Raw genomic sequence first — 19,641 nt, forward strand, 5'->3', positions numbered from 1 at the left:
TTAGCAGTGCTCATGCTCCGACCACTTCTTAATCTGGAGAAGCAATTGTATGCTTTTTTTTGCCTTTTTTTTTTTTTTTCCCTTCTTTGCTTCTCTGAATTACTGATCTTGATTCTCTGGCTACAAAGTCTATTCTTCCGTGTTGCAGACAAGTCCAGACGGAGTACACAAAGTTCTCCTGCAGTTAGTGTTGGAGGCTGTGTATATGTACTGGGCGAAATTAACTCTTACTTGTTCTACCTCTTCTTCCCACTAAGCACTCTCTATTGGACTTCTCTGTTCTCTATAGCAAGAAAAAATTCCTAGTTCAAGGTGCAGTTCATATAAGGTCTGACTGTTTGCATTCTGTGTGCCAACCTAAGAAAACCACTTTCAAATACAGGCTGCTTTTTACAAAAGGTTGTGGTTTTGCATCCATTTCTTAGGCCACAAAAGGAGGAAAATATTTTAGGACAGTCCTCCCCCACTTTATGTGTTTATCAGGTTCTTCTAAGATCACCTTGTGGAAAAGCACTCTACAGACAAGAACAAGTAGAATACTGAGCAGGAAAATCGCAACCTACTGTAGTTTTAGTATTGGCATGTTGCTACCATGAATTGGCAAGGGCTTTTTTTTTTTTTCTGTAAAAAAAATGTAAGCAATTCCTTCTGCCCAGTAGTTAAAATTTAATGTAAGAGTAAAATGCCTGCTTCTTATACTGTATAAATTGATTTCATTAAAATTACAGTTCTAAAATAATTATCTTCCATAGCTTGGCTAGAAAAGCGCATTTCTTCATATGTTAAATCTCAAAAGATACCAAAACCCTTCTCTACTTATATGAACACTGCAGCGGGCACCTGTGAACTCTGCAAAAATAACACAAGGTTTTTGACAGATCAAGAGCTAAGGCAACGAATACTGAATACATACCTATAAAAAGGGAAGCTTTATGTAGTGTGTGAATTGTTTCCACTCAAAGCACTCATAAGACCTCTTCTAATGCTGTGTAACAGTTTAGCACAACCCTTCCAGAACAACCAATGAAAAAAGGTGAAGTGAAAAATACATATTTAGAAAGCATGACTGGTGAAAAAAAAAACAGGTAATGTGTTATGGCTAGAGATTAAAGAATGACCTTTATATGGTTACCAGACAGTGGAAATGTATCTGAGGCTGTGAAAAAGAGTAATAAACTGTTCAACAGATCTAAGAGCTTTATGACAAAATGTGATAGCTCTGAACAGCAGTAATTGTAACTTGGACTGGTGTCTAGGAAACCATTTCCAGCCTTATCATATCATTATTAAGAATAGGTAAACTAAAGGTTCTCCCACCCAGTATCAGAAGGATCAACAATATGGTCTTCAACTTCTGTCACATCCTGTGAAATGTAAGCCACAAAGAAGAGCAGGAGAGATTAAATAATTTCATACTATCGTATTCCAAAAGCTGAAATGCATCTGCAGGAAGCAGTCATACATAGTCATATTCTGCCACGGTGTTAGAGAGTTTTAAACTATGCCAATGCAAAGCAGTACAGCAACTTAAGTTTATTATATGCAGATTCTTCTGCATTGCTGCTAAACAGTACACTGGTCCAAAGTTACTAAAATACTTAAAAAAAACTATACATGATGTAAAGAAAACATAAATAAGACAGCACAGTTCTTTGTACATACAGTTTAGTATAGATTGTTAGGAATTAATGAGTATGTACAGTTCTAAACCATAGACTGCATTTTTGCAATGCATAAATTTATTTTTTCTTACAGAAACAAATAAAAAATAAATCTGACAAATAAAAAAAGATATAGGTACTGTCATAAACACACTGGAAAACAGTCCATATTGTAAGATGGAACATATGCAAGAGACTGGATTTCTCCAAACTGTTCGGTGAACTTGTTGGTCATTTCTGACCTTTTTACTGTAAAATCCTCTGAATATTTTTGATAAATATTTTTTTCTTCCTCCTGAGCCCCACAGGTAAACAGGAAAGAAATGCAATTTTAAATGACTTACAGTGAGTCAACTATGTGAAACAAGGTAATAAATTATTCAATAGTAAAAGCTTCCCAAGTCGGAAGAATGCCCCAGAATTTCAAAGTGTTTCTTTTGCAGTAAATTCAGGATGCAGCTTCGTCAGTTTTATTCAGACAGGACGACTGAGAATCAGAGAATACAGTGGTAGGATTTCTGCTTGTGGACACAACAGGAGGCAGTGATGAAGACAGACAAGAAACTTTTGATGCTGGGGTATTTATGGCATTCAAAATAGCTCCCTCTGGACTGACCAACAGTTTTTTGATTGAAGTGTCTAAGTGAAATGCTGAAGTGTTGCTTGGTAAATTAGAGTTTGGAGGATGAACAGCAGAAACTACAGAACATGTAGCTACATTAACAGATTTTCTCATTGAAGACACAGATGGTGTTGCTGCAGACTGAGGAGTACAAAAGCTAGCTGGAGTACTAAATACATGAGGTGTTGCGTGTACAATGGGTAGAGCATCTGCAGACCCCAAAGAGTTCACAATCTTTGTAGAGCTTTTCAAAGGATGTTTTGGTATTTGCCAACTTAATGAACTACTTGGTGCTAGGATGACTTTAGAGGTTATTGGATTAACAACTGGTACACCTGGAACCCCTTGCCTATGGTTAACAGTTAGAGGAGGAATTTGTTTTGTATTGCTAGAGAGAAGAAGAACATGGCTGCCAGATCCAAGCCCTTGTGGTGGAACAACAAAACGAGTACCATTAATCATTATCTGAGTTCCAGGTGCCAAAGGCATACAGGTGTTAATGACTATTTTCTGCTGTATGCAAGGTTCATTCAATTGACCTCCTGCCTTGCTTGTTACAGTTGATGAAGCTTCAGACACCTGAATGGTAGAAACACAAGAATAAGCATGACTTTGCTTCTCTATACTGGGAAGTACCTGATAGCATTGTAGGGAATTAAAACTGGGAAAACTACTGCCTTTACCTTTGTTTGGTGATGGAGGGGACCACACACTCTGAGGTCTAGGAACACCTGCATTAGTTGGCATACCAGCTGAAATTCCTGATGACTGAAACTGAAGCAGTGTGGGCAACTGGCTTTTTGGTACTGGAGGAGCTGGTATTGCTGCCAACTGAGTAACAGTATGTAGCACTTTTTGAGGGGTGGCTACAGATGCAGGCAAGCTAATGACTGGAAGCTGCAAAGCAGGTGATAAATTCTGAGATGCTATTGGTTGTGTTGTTGAAATCAGCAGAGATGAAGCAAGATGTCCTGCTTTCACAGTTGATATACCTACAGTATTGCCAGTATTTGATGTAGAAAGTTGATTACCCAGAATTGGCCTTATTCTTGACAGATCATTTCCACCAATTAAGACAGTGGGCCATGTCCCAGAAGTCCCACTTGATGCCACTGAAACAGATTCTACACATGCATTTGTTGTTGCTACTGTAAAAGAATTTCCCTTTTTTGACGCAACACATACAGATTCATTAACTGATGCATCACTGAGACTTACAAAGCTTGGAACAGAAACCAAAGCTGTACTACTTGTCAAAGACAAAGCCAAGCCCATAGTCTTTTTGTCTTCTCCCTTAGAAATGGGAGAACACATTTTATTAACTGGTAGAGCTTGATGCGAATTGCCTTTGCCATTTACAATGGTTTGACCTATATTTAGTCCAATTTTCACATCTTTGACTTGAGCAACAGTTGGTGATGAATTTATTCTTACTGGTGCTGCTACTGTAGATGGGATAAGAACCAACTGTGGTTGCTCTGTGGCACTAACAGAAGTTTTGCTTAGGGAAGAAGGAGGGTTACATTTTAGTGGCTCTGCAACTAGACTGGTGGTTGATGGGCCATTGGCAATTTGTGCATTAATGAAAACCAACTTCTGAGCATTAAGACCACTAGATGATGGACAGGGTATAACACTGACTCCTGAAGCACCACAGGGTGATAAAATAGGAGGACCTGTAACTAATGTAAGTTTCTGAACCTGTGTACCACTCATTGTATTTCCATTTATTACTGAATGAGACTTGGATGGTATAACTGGACATGTTTTAATTTTACTATCACCTTGTTGCTGCAGAGAGTTATTTGGAGTTGTGACACTGCTATTTTGTTCAATGCTAGTCACACTAACAGGACTGTCTGAAGTTGTGGACATCAAACTGCTAGCTAATGAAATGGAGGACAAAGAAGCTGAGGACACACAGCAGGAGTTCTCCATTACTTGACCCAAAGTGACCCCAACAGCAGGCTGCTGTAAAGTGAAATTTGTATTTTTTCCTATTGTCTGGGTAAAATCAACCGGCAAGGCTGGAATGTTAACAGAAGAAGCTGTTGAGGAGGCAAATCCAGAAACAGATGATTGCTCAGTATTTGGGTGAGCAGATGTGCCTGTTGCTACAGATGGAAGAGCAGAGCATGATAATGCTGTGGATTTTGGCACAAGAAAGGCCTGAAGCTGAGGTGTGTATGTGAAAACTGAACTAGAAGGTAAACTACTAGGTGAAATCTGGTCTGAGTTTGTTCGCACTTTAACGATTCCTGTGTTTCCACCTCGTGTTGTGACCAAAATAGACTGTGACTCTCTGACACACACTGTCTTCAGCTCCTGCCTAGTTTCAAAAGAGTCAGTTTGCTGTGATGCAAGATTATGACAGGTAGAAGCAGTGTTTGTAGACCCAGTTAATGCTGTTGTTGATATCAAAGACTGGCTAGCTGTGGAAGGAGTAGGTGAAGTCAAAGATATGGGGAATGTGGCTGTTGAAAGTGTAGTCTTGATTTTGCTAGTTTCAGTTTGGCTCATCTTCACTGTTGATAAGGTACCTGCTGAAGTTACAGCAGGCACTTGATGTGTAGTGTTTGTGGGACCAGTCACTTGTGACAAGTGAGTAACATTCTTGTTAAAAATTTTACTAGGTGACTGACTGGTGGTATTTGCAGGGCCTGTTATCAAAACAGGTGTTAAAGAAACACAGGCATTAGGTGTTTCTGATAAAGTTGTACAGAGCAGCTCAGATGAATTTTCTTGTGTTGACTGAATGTCCTTGGACACAATTTTACCTTCTTTCTGTTGAATAAGAAAATTCTTAGGTAAAATAAGAACTTGTTTCACTATTTTTTCTCCAGTTTTAGGGTCAGTCACAGGCTGCACATGAATTTTCACAGAGTTGTTGTGAAGGTCTATTGGTACACAGTGGCCATTTGGCATTTTGTATACCATTTGTAAAGGAGTCTTAGAACTGTTCTGGCAGGGCAAAGCTGATTTCACAAATGATGACTCGAAAGGTGATAAAACTGGCTTTTCAGAAGAAGACACATTTATGCCAGGGAGAGGCAACAGTTGATCTGTTAAGGTCACTTTGTTCCCAGTATTTTTGGCAAGCAGGGCCTGGATGGGTTTAGTCCCTTTCAGAAAGTTTGATACTGATGTTGCAGGATCCATCAAGGAAAACGACTCAAGAGCCGACTCTTCACATTGTTTCACCTCAGTCAAACAATTATGTGGTTGCAGACTACTTTCTGAACTCAGGACTACAGCCTCATTAGTGCTCAGTTTAGCTTTCTTCCTTGGTGAGAGGTCACCAGTACTTTGATCCAAACAACTGCTTTGTTTGCACTGTCGTTTAACACATTTGGGCGGCGTCTTCTGTATTTCCTTAGATGTTGATTCTTTTTTCAGAATTCTGTTTCTTCCTGCAGGTAAATTCATCTCTACTAGTTTCATTTCATCTGCAATGATATTAAAACAACAACTAGTTTACATGTTTACAAATTATACCTCTATATAGCAACTTTATAGTGTCTGGCTAAAGGCAAAAGGATAGTTTGCAAATGTAGGGATATGTGGAAGAAGAATTTCTGCTTCTTTAAAGGCATCTGGTCAAAGAGCTCTCAAAGCAAAAAGGGGATTAATAAGGAAGGTAGGAAGCCATAAACAAGAATATACAGGCACAGAACCCGGGGTATGGTGAGGAAAACCATACCTGGTCATTCATGCTAATTGATGAAGGCATGTGAGAGCATGAGAATGTTTATTCCAGAAGGAAAAAAAAAAAAATTAAAGGGGTGGCAAAGCCAGAAACAAACATGAATGTAACAAAATAAACATGGAAACAAGGACAAGAAACAACCTCACCAATAAATGGGTTATGAAGAAGCTGCAAGTGCCCTTTTCAGAAAAGATCAGCCTGAACTTTTGAATTGATATGACTAAAGCAGAGGAGGCCCTGGACACTGGGCAAAAAGGGTGGGGGAACCAGCAGAGCTATGCAACATATCAAGAAGCAATGTGCAGAGAGAGAGGGAGCTTCAAAGACAGAGCAGGAGGTCAGACCCTGTGTGCCTGGTGCCAGCTGCAGGGTGATTACATCCTCTCCACGCCCACTGTGCACAGAGGCAGTGTGTGTGTATTCACCAGAAAACTTCAAGATGGAGTAGCTGGTGAGCTGAGTGACTTCGGGTTTGGGGTAGCATATCAGGCAGACTTGTGAGTGTGGAGTGCCTGTGGTACAAGGGTACAAGTGCCACATGTGTCAAACTGAGCATCAAGCTGGACCAGCCAGCAAACACGAGGCGCATGACGTGGATAAGAGGGCCCCACAAGCAAATAGTGGTGATGGGTGGATAGAGGGGCACTGAGGTTTTGGCAGCGTAGAGATGCAGTATGGGGGCCTCTGAGAGTAAAAGCCAGGAGCTGCCCTGTGCCAGACACAGCTGGTTCCAAACCAGATTCACTGCAGGTCATGGCTGATCCCGCCAGCCAAGCTGCCTGATGGAAAATGTTGCATGGAGAAGTGTGGCAGAACAAGGAAAAAAATGTAAGAGAAAAACCTGCAGACACCAAGGTCAGTGAAGGAGGAGGGGAAAGAGGTGCAACCCATGGAGACTATGGTGAAGCAGGCTGACTTCCTTCCATGGAAGACAACGCTGGAGCTTGTGCGTACATTGCAGTTTGTTGAGGAATGCACTCCACAGGAGGTGAGAGACTCCACACTGGAGAGGGTCAAAAGTGTGAGCAGGGACAAAGTTTCATGAACTGACTTCAACCCTCAATCCTTATCCCACTATGCTGCTTGACAGAGGAGGAGATAGAATAATTGGGAAAGAAGTTGAGGCTAACAAAAAAAGGTGTGGATGGGTCAGGGAAGAGAAAGTGGTTTAATTTTTGTCTTTGTTTCTCACCATCCTGCTCTATTTTTAATTTGCAATAAATCAAGTTAATTTTCCCCAAGTTAGTCTGTTTGCCTTTGATAGTAACTAACTGGTAAGACATCTCCTTATCTGTATACCGGCTCGTGAGCTTTCCCATCTTATTTTGTCTTGTCTGAAACTGGTATTAAACCGAATTTTCATCACAGTCTGCCTTCTTCCAGTCTACATCTCTCAGACAGACACCACAAGCTATTTCAATTTTATCACCATAGTAGTTAAGGTACAAAGTATGATGGAAACTCACATGAAAAAAATCAACCTCCTGAATCACATGCAAGCTATCAAATTCCAGCAAATGCTTACCATTGCCTTGAAGTTCATTACCATGAACTTCCACATGTTCCGCAGACTCTGAAGATTTACCACATGCTACTGTAAAAGAATCTTTGCCAGAATCAACTTCACTTTCATCATTGTTCCACAATTCTCTGGTAAATTTATCATGGTCTGGATGTCTTTTAAAGTCATCATAGTCCTTCTTCAATCTAGACCTTAAAAATAACAAAACTATCTTTACAAAAGAATAAAAAGTTTGCATATATTTTTAAATCTGTATTTGCTGCTACACAAAAGATTGGTGTAAAACTGTCTGTGACCTTCAGAAAAAATCAGGGTAGCTAGTTCTGTCTGCAAGTCTCTAAACCCCAGAAAGTGCAAAGTGACAGTAATGTCCCTTCCTGCTACAAAAGTGAATTCTATGTCATTAAGTCTTCTAGCTACAGGCAAAAAGACTGAGTTAAATATGACCATCACTGCTTCCATCTTCCATTTCCTATTTCATCTGACATAGTAACAAATGTACCTGTGTGGACTTGAGTATTAATTGAAACAAGTCTATCCTTGTCTTTGAAGGCAAACACAACTAGAGAATTAAGTACATCTTGTTTTTCTTAAATGCCTTGTGTTTTCTCCTCAGCCATGGGACCATAATGTAACTTTCTCCATTAAGAAAACTTTCTGGGCCATTAGAACAGCCGTCACTGTCATTTCCACAGGCTCACATTCCCATATGATGTAAACATGTAGCTACTTTACTTATTTGCACACCAGTCAGAAACACATCCCCTTACCTTAACACTTCTAAACTGCTATACATTTTCATTCTCTCTCCTTCTAGATGATTGTTTAGGATGAGATCTAGGGTACATTTTAGCATACAGAGAACTATAATATTCAATTTGTGGTAACTAACACAGTATCCAGAAGGATTAGTTTGCAATTAGCACCTTGTGTGGGATAGAATCCACACTGCAGTCTAGACGTAACCCTGATGACAGCAAGAATAAGATCTTAAATTTGCCTATAGTGCACTAAACCAACAGCTGTTTGCACTGAGTGCAGTAATGATCAGCTACTACCTAAGGGATGAAGAAGGGTCAAACATGATGTCACAGCTGGCAGGCCTCACCAGCCAGGACACACTCCACCACCCCGAATGATGCAGCAGGGCATGCCTATGGGTGGTAACTGGGTTTGGCCAAGAGCCTAGGTCAACATGAAAGTTCCTGGTGCTAGATCAGATCTGAGATTAAGCTGGGAAGTCAATTCTGTGGTTCAGATCAGGGTAAGGTTCAGTGATGGCTGTAGTTGCGCTGGAAACTGGCATTCCTACATCAGAGACTTAAGGCTGCAAAATAGCCTGAAATGTGGATCCTGAGAATAATGAGCAGGTGGATGGTGTGGATGGAGGCCTAGGCGAGGCTGATCATGGTCAGTAAGACCTAATAGTTTACTCATAGCTTTGACACTCTTACTGAGAGAAGACAACCTTGAAATCTGTACGAAGATGTAGCACGGACAGTACTTCAACTCCGTCAGCAGGATTTTTGAACCTGAAGTCTAGATGCAGAAGAACTATAGAAGAACACTAGGGAACCACTACTGCACTGAATGGGAATTTCCTTTCTTCTGTGGAATATCGTCTGCAGGGTCAGTGAACAAGTGTGATCAGTGGGCAAAAGTAATAATTCTCTTTAAACTTTACTGCCATTCAAATGCTACTAAACATACTCTGTCGTAATTTTTAAAAGATCAGAGGACCTTCTGGAAGGGGAAATGAAGGGATTTTGATAGAATCATAGAATTTTCAGGGCTGGAAGGGACCTCAAGGATAATCTAGTTCTAACCCCCCTGCCATGTGCAGGGACACCTCACACTAGATCAAGATGCTCAGAGACCTATCTAGCCTGGCCTTAAAGAACTCCAAGGATTGGACTTCCACCAACTCCCTGGGCAGCCTGTTCCCATGTTTCATGACCCTTATGGTGATGAACTTCTTCCTAAAATCCAATCTGAATCTACCAACTTCTATTTTTGCTCCATTCCCCCTAGTTCTATCACTAGCCAACAGCTGAAAAAGTCCCTCATCAGCTCTCCTGTAAGCCCCACTTCAGACACTGGAAGGCCACAATAAGGTCTCCTCAGAGCCTTCTCTTCTCTAGACTGAACAGCCTCAACTCTCTCAGCCTGTCTTCATAGGAGAGGTGCTCTAGCCCTCTGATCATCCTCATTGCCATTCTCTGCTTATTTTCCAGTATGTCCATATATTTCTTGTAATAGAGGTTCCAGAACTAGACACAGTACACCAGGTGGGGGTCTCACTAGAGTGGAGTAGAAGGCCATACCTCAACCTGCTGGCCATACTTCTCTTGATGCTTTCTGGGCTGCAAGTGTAAACTGGTGGCTCATGCTGAGCTTCTCATCCACCATCCCCCCCGGCCAGAACCCTCTCCCAAGGGCTGCTCTTAGGCTAGACACTGCCCATGTTGATGACAAAGATGCTGAACAAGACTAGTCCTAGTACTGATCCCTGAGGGACTCCACTTGTCAGTGGCCTCCACTGGGACACTGACAGCCATTCTTTGAGTCCGGCCATCAAGACAGTTTTTAATTCACTGAGTTGCCCATCTGTCAAGCCCATGTTTTACCAGTTTGGAGATCAGGATATCATACAGCACAGTGTCAAAGGCTTTGCTGAGGTCCAGGCAGATGACGGCAGCTGCCCTCCCCTTGTCTATTGATGTTGTGACCTTTTCATAGAAGGCCACCAGGTTTGTCAGGCATGACTTGCCCTCAGTGAAGCCATGTTGGTTATACCAAATCACCTCTTCCATTATTCTTCTGCCTCACCAGTGCCTCCAGGTCTGCTCCATGATTTTACCGGGCACAAAGGTGAGACTGACTGGCCTATAGATCCCTGGATCTTTCTTCTTTCCCTTTTTTGAAAACAGGGGTTATGCTTCCCCCCTTCCAGTCAGTGGGGACTTCACTGAACTGCCATGACTCTTGGAATATAATAGAGAGTGATTTAACAACTTCATCTGCCATTTTCCTCAGTATCCCCATAGGTGTAATCTGTTGGGCCCCAAATACTTGAACATTTTTATGTTTATCAGATGGTCATGGACCTGATTTTTGCTCACAATGGGCAGTTCTTTCTTCCAGCCCCTGCCATTGCCATTATCTTCCATGACTGGAGCTCTTGCCAGTGAAGTGGGGGTATAGGCAGCACAGAATGATCAAGTATTGAGGAAAACAACCTTGAGGAAGTTGGCAGAGAAAGTGCAAAGTTAGCTGTGCGAGAGGACTAAGAGGAATGGCCAGTCAAGTTTGCTCCTAGGCCATGTGAACAGCACATACTCAACCTACGCAACCTATCAGAATTATAGACGTTGTATGCTGAACAATTAGAGCTCTGTATAAGCATCGCTTTTGGCCTGCATTAAAGATCCGGCTTATGCATCATGTTGGTGTTGTGTGTCGTTCCAGTCCCTGCATGATCAAGGGCACCCCGGCATCTGGTGACTCCAACGTGATACCTGACATGGGAGAGTTGGACACAGTTTGGCTAGAGAAGGCAGGGGATCCCACCGGCCAGCGAGGAGGTAAGCTGGGCTGCTCGAGAGTGGCAGGAGTGGATCTGCAAAGATGAACAGCAGGATGGTGCTTGCTGCATCGGCAATAGAAAAGGCTGAAGACTTTGTTGCAGCTCACACAGAAGCAGGAGGTGCCTCTAAAGGAGAGGGACTTGCTGTGGAGTCAAAGGAGGGGATATTTAAAAGATTTAAGCCAATGGTTCAGTGACGAGGTCTGGGAAAAACTAGGAAATTACTTATGGGAGGTTGTAATCATCGGGAGCATGGAGGCAAGGGAATTTGCTCTGATCTGGCGGGCTGTAAAGCTGATGCTGGAGGATGAGAAAGGGGAGATCCACGCCCAGTGAAGAAGAAGCAGTGGTGAAAGCTTCTCCAAAATTTTTTGTCTCTATGAGAGGTGTATCTTGTGAGAGCCAGATGTTAAAAGCTCTGCTTTGCCAGGCAGAGGAGCGATCACCTAGGATGTAATGGGAAAGGCCCTGAAGGATGAAAGAAGCCAGGGCTCCAAAGAGGCTGTAAAATGTGGGACTAGAACTTGGCCAAGTTGGTGTAAAAGTAACAGGATGGAGACAAATTCCCTTTAAGGAGAGGAAAGGAATGGGGAAAGATATGGGAAGCCAGCGTTTTGAAGCAGGCATGGGAGATAATCTGATAAAGACCTTTCTGTTTAACAACCAGAGGCTTGTGTTAGCAGCTGCTGCTAAGCCGAATGCTATAAGAGCACTAAATACTCAAATTACCATCCCCTGAGGCGTCTATGTCTCAAATTCGCCTGCCTAGAGAGATTAACTTTTCAGGCTACGGAGAATGGAGGACTCGAGAGAACAGAAGGAGCGAATCTGCCAGGTTGTTCAGCATTACTGAGGCCGGTTGTAAACCAAGAGGGAGAAGCTGATTTGGCAGTGAGAGCTGTCCTGCTTCATCCATGGAGGAGACACCCACCACGGCTCCCCCTGCCCGCCAGCGTGGCGAGGCCCAGTCCCCCTCCCTTTTTTCTTGCAGTTTATCTTTTTGTGGAGAAGTGGTGTCTTCACTCTTAAAGTGGCAGTGTTACATTTGTGGTAGTATTTTCTGAACTAAAATCCTGACAATGTTTTCAGCTTTTGATTGTAATAGATCTGAGTTTAAAAGTTATTGGATAAGATGTTAAATAGAATATTAGATAATAGAACATTATTATTGGAGTAAGTCTGGAGTAATTTAACAGGGTAATTGTGCTAAGGCTTAAGTAATTAAAATAGAGTATGCTAAGTGGTAGCTGAACATGATCAATGGTTAATATAATGGAATGTTGTGGTAATAAGTTGTTTGTAAGTGTATAAGTTAATGATTCTCTTTTATGATGACTAATTTAAGGCCTTTTTCTGGATACCATGGTATTTTCAAAGAGCTCTATGTAATGTAACATCTTCTTGGATTTCTTTGTTTTTCCTCAGTAATGATTCAGTGGTTTAATTTTTCTTTTAGTTACTAGATTTCTAGCATTAGTACAGTTAAAGCGAAGAGTTTATCATAGGGATATTATAGAATATTTCTTTTTTAGGGTTTTACCTCTATAGGATAAGGATCATGTCAAAAAAGGAGAGGTAACAGGGGAGGTTATTCTTTCCCTGTACTCAGCACTGGTCAGGCCACAACGTGAGTACTGTGCCCAGTTCTGGGCTCCTCAATTCAAGAGAGATGTTGAGGTGCTGGAATGTGCCCAGAAAAAGGCGACAACGCTGGTGAGGGGCCTGGAACACAAACCCTGTGAGGAGAGACTGAGGGAGCTGGGGCTGTTTAGCCTGGAGGAGGCTCAGGAAGGACCTCATTGCTGTACACAACTACCTGAAGAGAGGCTGTAGCCAGGCAGGAGTTGGTCTCTTCTCCCAGGCAACCAGCAACAGAACAAGGGGACACAGTCTCAAGTTGTGCCGGGGTAGGTCTAGGATGGATGTTAGGAGGAAGTTCTTGACAGAGGGAGTGATTTCCCATTGGAATGGGCTGCCCAGGGAGGTGGTTGAGTCACCGTCCCTGGAGATGTTCAAGAAAAGAGTGGATGAGGCACTTAGTGCCATGGTCTAGTTGACTGGATAGGGCTGGGTGCTAGGTTGGACTGGATGATCTTGGAGGTCTCTTCCAACTTGGTTGATTGTATGATTCTTCTTATGATACACTGGCAAAGTTAATATGGCAAAGATTATCAGATTCAGTTTTCACATAAACATTGAGATTTCACTTGCAGCATGCCAGATTGGGCACTGTTTTTCTATAGCGCATACATAAAACAACATCACACTTCAAAAACATGGCTTGCGATGGGCCACTGCAACTACTGAAAGGTACCATCATACTTATGCAGTTGTATGCTCAGATATTATACTTAGCACCCGCTTATGCTAATTTAACAGCAGTGCATTAAAAAAAAAAAGGGGGGGGGAGGGAAGAGAGAGAAGGAAAATTTGAAAATTCTCTAGTTAATATCACGCAGGGAAATTCACCCTAGGAAAGGCCAATAGATTTGCTAGCCTAAGGAATTAATGTGTTTGTATCTGTGTCTGTTGCTTCCAGGTCTTGTTATGTTCAGTCTGCTTTTAGCAGTGAGCAGAAATCTTGCTCAGATGGCTGTGCAGATACGTGGCATGAAATTGAAATGTATACTGAGATACTGTATACATTTGTTGTTAACCTTATTGACAAGAAGCATACTTATCATTGTTGGCCTATAAGCACAAATGAACAAAGGGACGCGTACATGCATGAGGTGGTAGCTGCATTTAGTTGTGAACAAGCTTTGATCACACTTGATGAATTGGGTATTTTCACAAGCTTTTAGCAATTCTGTGTTATGAACAGGCAACTGCAAAATAGAGCTACCAGCTGACCTTTGTTATTAGGGTTAGACCCACTCATTGGCAAAAGACAAGAACAGCTGTCTTTGTTGTTAGCAATGTTTAAGGTGGTGTGTTTGTTATCTTTTGCAAGGGCCTTGCAATGAATGAGAAACAATGCCTTCATTTTAAAACAAAAAGGGGAAATGTGGGAATGCAATGTGAGAAGGAATAATAACAAGCAAAATGGAGAATGCTGACCTTGGTTCCCACAGCTGCGGAACACCTTATCTGGGTGGGGAAGGATAGGTAAGTGGATATCTTGTTAATGAGAAAAACAAGGTGTGGTGTATGTAAAAGACTGGGTTGCCCTTGCCTAGATTATGCTTAATGTGTAGGTGTGAGCTCTATATGGATGGAGTCTGAACAAACAGTGAAAGTCTTCAGTGGAGTTTGCATTGGGTTGTGTGCAGTTCATGTGGCATCGCTCTGATCATGCTGGTCTGTGTGAGCTTTGCTCATGTTCTCCCACTGCAGCTACAGGCAGGTGCTACACACATTTAAAAAGAAAGGGGGAGATGTTGGGGTGTGGGCAGAGATGAATGATCTGAAGTAACCAAACATAAGGGTAACATTAGGACATAGAGGAGGATGTGAGATAAGGGAGTACAGTATTGAGGAAAACAACCTTGAGGAAGTTGGCAGAGAAAGTGCAAAGGTAGTTGTGCGAGAGGACTAAGAGGGATGGCCAATCAAGTTTGCTTCTAGGGTGTGTGAACAACACATACTCAACCTACACAACCTATCAGAATTATACATGTTGTATGCTGAACAATTAGAGCTCTGTATAAGCATTGTTTTTAGCCTGCAATAAAGTTTCGGCTTATGCATCATTTTCGTGTTCCATGTCATTCTGGTCCCTGCATGATCAAGGAAACCCCAGCAAAGACTGAGGTAAAGAAGTCATTGAGAACCCCAGCCTTCTCCATGTCACTTGTCATCAGTTCACTTGTTTCTTTCCTGAGGGGGCCCACACCCTCCCTAATCTTCTTTTTTGCCAGTAATGTACCTATAGAAATTTTTGCTGTTCCACTTGATCTCCCTGGCTAAATTTAACTCTAAGTGAGTTTTAGCCTTTCTAACCAGGTCTCATGCTGCTTGGCCTGCTTCCTTATATACCCCCTATTCTAGCTGTCCTTTCTTCCACTCATTGTAGACTTTCTTTTTGTTGCTGGTAAGCTGGGCCCAGACAGCGGTGGTCAATGGAGTCAGATCCACCTGGAGGCAAATCACAAGTGGTGCTAAACAAGGTTCAGTATTGGGACCAGTCCTGTTCAATTTCTTCATCAGTGAGTTGGATGAGGGGATCAAATGCACTCTCAGTAAGCTTTCATATGACATAAAATTAGGTGGAAGTGGGGATCTGCTTGAATGTAGGGAGCCTGGATAGGTTGGACTAATAGGTTGAGGTCAACTGTATGAGCTTCAACAAGGCCAAGTGCCAGGTCCTGCACATGGACCACAACAACTCTACGCAATGCTACAAGCATGGGGAAGAATGGATAGGGAGCTGTGTGGTGGAAAAGGACCTGAGGGTACTGATTGGCAGGAGGATGAGTATGAGTCAGCAGTGTGCCCAGGTGGCCAAGCAGGCCAATGGCATCCCAGCCTCTATTAGAAGCAGTGTGACCAGCAAAGGTCTCTGTACTCTCTCTGTACTCAGCATTGGCAAGGCCACACCTTGAGTACTATGTTCAGTTTTGGGCACTACCTTACAGCAAGGACATCGGGGCACTGGAATGGGTACAGAGAAGGGCTGCTAAGCTGGTGAAAGGCCTGGAGAACAAGTCCTGTGAGAAGTGGCTGAGGGAACTGAGGCTGTTCAGTCTACAGAAAAGGAGGCTGAGGGGAGACCTTCTTGCTCTCTACAATTACCTGAAAGAAGGTTGTAGAGAGGTAAGCACTTGTCACTTCTCACAAGTAACTAATAACAGAGCAATAGGGAATGGCCTCAAGCTGTACCAGTGAAGGTTCAGACTGGACATTAGGAAAAATTTCACAGAAAGGGTTGTCAGGCACTGGAATGAGCTGCCCATGGAGGTGGTTCAATTACCATCCCTGGATGTGTTTAAAAGCCACATAAATCTGGTGCTTAGGGACACAGTGTAGTGACAGACTTGGTGAAGGGGACAAAATGAATGGACTTGATGATCTCAGAGGTCTTTTCTGGCCTGCACGATTCTACGAAATGTTATAGCTGACAGAGACACTCTACAGACACTGCAACCACACGTAGACTGGCGGTGGTGGTGCTGTTTATACTAGCATAAGCATTTCTATTCAGCTGTGTTTTGTGATTGGTACTTAGCAGCTGCATAATGAGTCAGACACAGACATTGATCTAGTCTCCTTCCACTCCTCTTTCCTCCTCCAAAACTTGTAGTTTCTTAGCTGGAGCTGTTCCCTAATACTATGTATCTGTCCAAGCAGTTCTGTCAGAGAAGTAAGCTAGCACTGATGAATAAGCTAGGATTGCAGCCTAAAATATACATCCTGAGAAATATGTTCACCTCAGAAATCATTATCCGCTCTAAGTGCATGTTTCTCTAGCCACCAGCACACATACATACAAGACCTCAGCCACCGAGTTTCAGGACACTTCTACATGCTTTACGTGACAGTGCTACTTCTGTATGCCATAGCCGTGTTTAACAAACACGAACTAACACCACACACCAAACCATTCCACAGCAGAATTTACAAGAAAATAATGGAAACCCCATATACGGAAAACTCAAAATCTTTATAATAGTATTACTATCTGCCACATTTCCACAAGGAATCTGAACTTCTACAGACCAGAAGAAATGAACAGCTAAGAAAAATGGACAGAAACTTGAACAGAAAAAGGCAAAACTTGTACTTTAGTCCATTTTTAAAGCAAAATGTTAAACATTATCCTAAATTTCAAAACAGGATTTCAAAACATGCATGATACTCATAAAATGAGCTACTAAGGAACCAACTCTTAGTAGTTCTGTTTGCCCTCTTCCATGCTATAATGTTGAGATTTTAAAAATACAGTACCTTTCACACTTTTCAGAAGTAGTTCTGCATCACATACAGTGTAAGTTGCTTCCTTCATACACAACTTTATTTAATTTGGCTGAGCTAAAGTTAATTCTCCTCAAAACATCTTTCTAGTGCTTTGTTTTGCAGTCCTGTAGCTGGGTGTTGAGAACACACCAGTGTTTTGGCTACTGCTAAACAAGCACCTTGGCTGTGCTTTTCCAACATCTCCCCACCTCAAGAGTACACTGAGGGGTCGGCAAGATGTTGAGAGGGGACATAGTCGAGCCAGCTGACCCAAATTTGTAAAAGGGGTATTCCAAGCCACATGACATCAGCTCAGGTGTAAGAACAAAATGAAAGAAGGAAATGTGGGGATATTTATCAATGGCCTGTCCTTCACAGCAGCCGTTACATGTAGAGCCCTGCTTCCCGAGACTGACCAGTGCATGATAGTGTCAAGTAGAGAATAACATCTCTCTTAGCTTTTGCTTTCTGTGTGGCCTTTTGCTTGTGCTTATTATTACAACGGAGGGTTGTGCTGCCATTCAGTGAGACTTAGCCTGGAGAGTTGGGCAGGGAGAAACTGAATGAAATTCAATATGGGCAAATGTAGAGTCTTGCACCTGGGAAAGAACAACCCCATGGATCAGTATAGGTTAGGGAACAACCCACTAGACAGCAGTGAAGGGCAAAAGGACCTGGCAGTCCTAGTGGATTGAAGGTAGACCATGAGCCAGCAATGCGCCCTTGTGGCCAAGAAGGCCAATGCCATTCTGGGGTGGATTAGAAGGCTGTGTTTAGTAGGTAGAGAGAGGTTCTCCTCCCCCTCTACTCTGCTCTGGTGAGGTTGCATTTGGAATATTGTGTCCAATATAGTTCTGGGCCACTCAGTTCAAGAAAGGCAGGAAATTGTTCGAGAGGGTCCAGTGCAGAGCCACAAAGATAATGAAGGGAGTGGAACATGTTCCTTATGAGGACAGACTAAGGGAACTGGTGCTCTTTACTTTACAGAAGAGGAAACTGAGGGGTGACCTCATTAATGTTCATATATATGTAAAGGGCAAGTGCCAAGAAGATGGAGCCAGGCTCTTCTCAGTGATGCCAAATAACAGGACAAGGGACAAATGGGTGGAAGCTGAGGCATAGGAAGTTTCATGTAAACACGAAGAATTATTTTTCACTGTGAGGGTGGCAGAACACTGGAACAGGCTGCCCAAGAAGGTTGTGGAGCCTCCCACTCTGGAGATATTCAAAACTGGCCTGGATGCATTCCTGTGTGATCTGGTATAGGCGATCCTGACCTGGCAGGGGGGTTGGACTAGATGATCTTTCAAAGTCCTTTCCAACATAAAACATTCTGTGAATATGTGATTTTTAAACTGATTCTAACTTGTTACTGTCTTTTGTTATATTTTCTTCTCTCCCTTGCCCATCTAAGAAATGGAGTGAAAGAGCAGCTTTGGCAGGCATTTGAGCCCCATCCAGAGGCAAACTGCCATAGCTGCACATTTAAGCAGCTGCCTAATTTTATGTCTGATTTGACACAAGAGTTCAAGCTTCTAATAATGAATTCTTTTTTAAACATCTGTGTGGCAAAATTGAGGTATGATTATGGAAACAGCTGTATGGATAACAGACAACAATGGAAACAAACTTCAAGACAGAACGATGACACCAAGTCAATATCCAGTCTCTTCAGGAATTATAATCTGGGTAGTCATTTTCAGATAATTTAAGACTTGTACTTCCTCTTAAAAGTTTAAAATCAGTCATCATTTCTTTGATATTTATGTGACACACCCCATCCCAGATGCATTTCAAATTCACAAATGTTACAAAGACCTCAAAGCAATGTTTTAAAAATAATTTTGTGGAACAATGAAATGGTGTGACAAACCACCCTAGGAAGTCGAGGGGTTGGACTAGATGATCTTTTGAGGTCTTTGCCAGTGCCTAACACTCCGTGAAGTTCAGGCCTAATCTTCTACATGTAAAGAGCTTCAGAACCCCTTAATCAAATAGGCACCAATATGTATCCTATCATGATTATGATACAACTATTGGTAGACATGCTTAAAGATTCTAGAACATTTTAGAGGGAAAATGTGTTAGTAGTTTAAAGTCAGCTTTAGAGACAGAAGTCTGGAACGGATTTCTTTCAAATAAAGCACTGCCAGTGCCTTGTTTCTCACCTTGAAGTGGTTCAGTTTAATTTGAGAAGCCAACTTATTTAGTTTTTAAAAGGTGAATTTGTTCTGTTTTTCATCCTACACACTACTGTTAAAAAATAGGGAAGCAAATCACCTGTTTCTTTGAAACGCTTTCATTAGCTTTGGTTCCCATGGTAACAGTTCATTAAGCAATCGTATCAGCGTACCATGCAATTCCTTTACAGCTTGCTTCCGGTGGTACAATCTTCCCTGAAAACAAAAATGACATTTATTTATCACGGCATTAGACCTGGCTCTTGTAATATAGTATCAGTGCAACAATAATCTTGGTGTACATGGAAAAATAACTAGAAGAATATATTAGTAAAGTTTCGTATTTACATCTACCCTTAACACAATACTTCTACTGTTTTTTACATAGAGATAACATCCTTCTTAAAAAAATCAATACTGCAACAATACTCACTTTTTACAGGTAAAACTTTAAACTGAAACAGACTTC

At 42.0% G+C, this 19,641-nt stretch overlaps 1 protein-coding gene across 1 annotated transcript in view; it reads right to left on the reverse strand.

Moving 5' to 3' along the window:
- Positions 1–1,271: 1,271 nt before the first annotated feature.
- The window catches only part of BRD10 (bromodomain containing 10), a 54,433-nt gene continuing 36,063 nt past the window's right edge, over positions 1,272–19,641 (reverse strand). The window contains exons 6-8 of the mRNA XM_064176732.1: positions 19,273–19,388; positions 7,515–7,702; positions 1,272–5,729 (exon numbers count right to left, since the gene is read on the reverse strand). Coding sequence (XP_064032802.1) covers positions 2,110–5,729; positions 7,515–7,702; positions 19,273–19,388 — 3,924 coding nt within the window. The 3' untranslated portion in view covers positions 1,272–2,109. The remainder of the gene's footprint in view (positions 5,730–7,514; positions 7,703–19,272; positions 19,389–19,641) is intronic.

This window comes from Pogoniulus pusillus, chromosome Z (genome assembly GCF_015220805.1).
Source record: "Pogoniulus pusillus isolate bPogPus1 chromosome Z, bPogPus1.pri, whole genome shotgun sequence".
NCBI lineage: Eukaryota > Metazoa > Chordata > Aves > Piciformes > Lybiidae > Pogoniulus > Pogoniulus pusillus.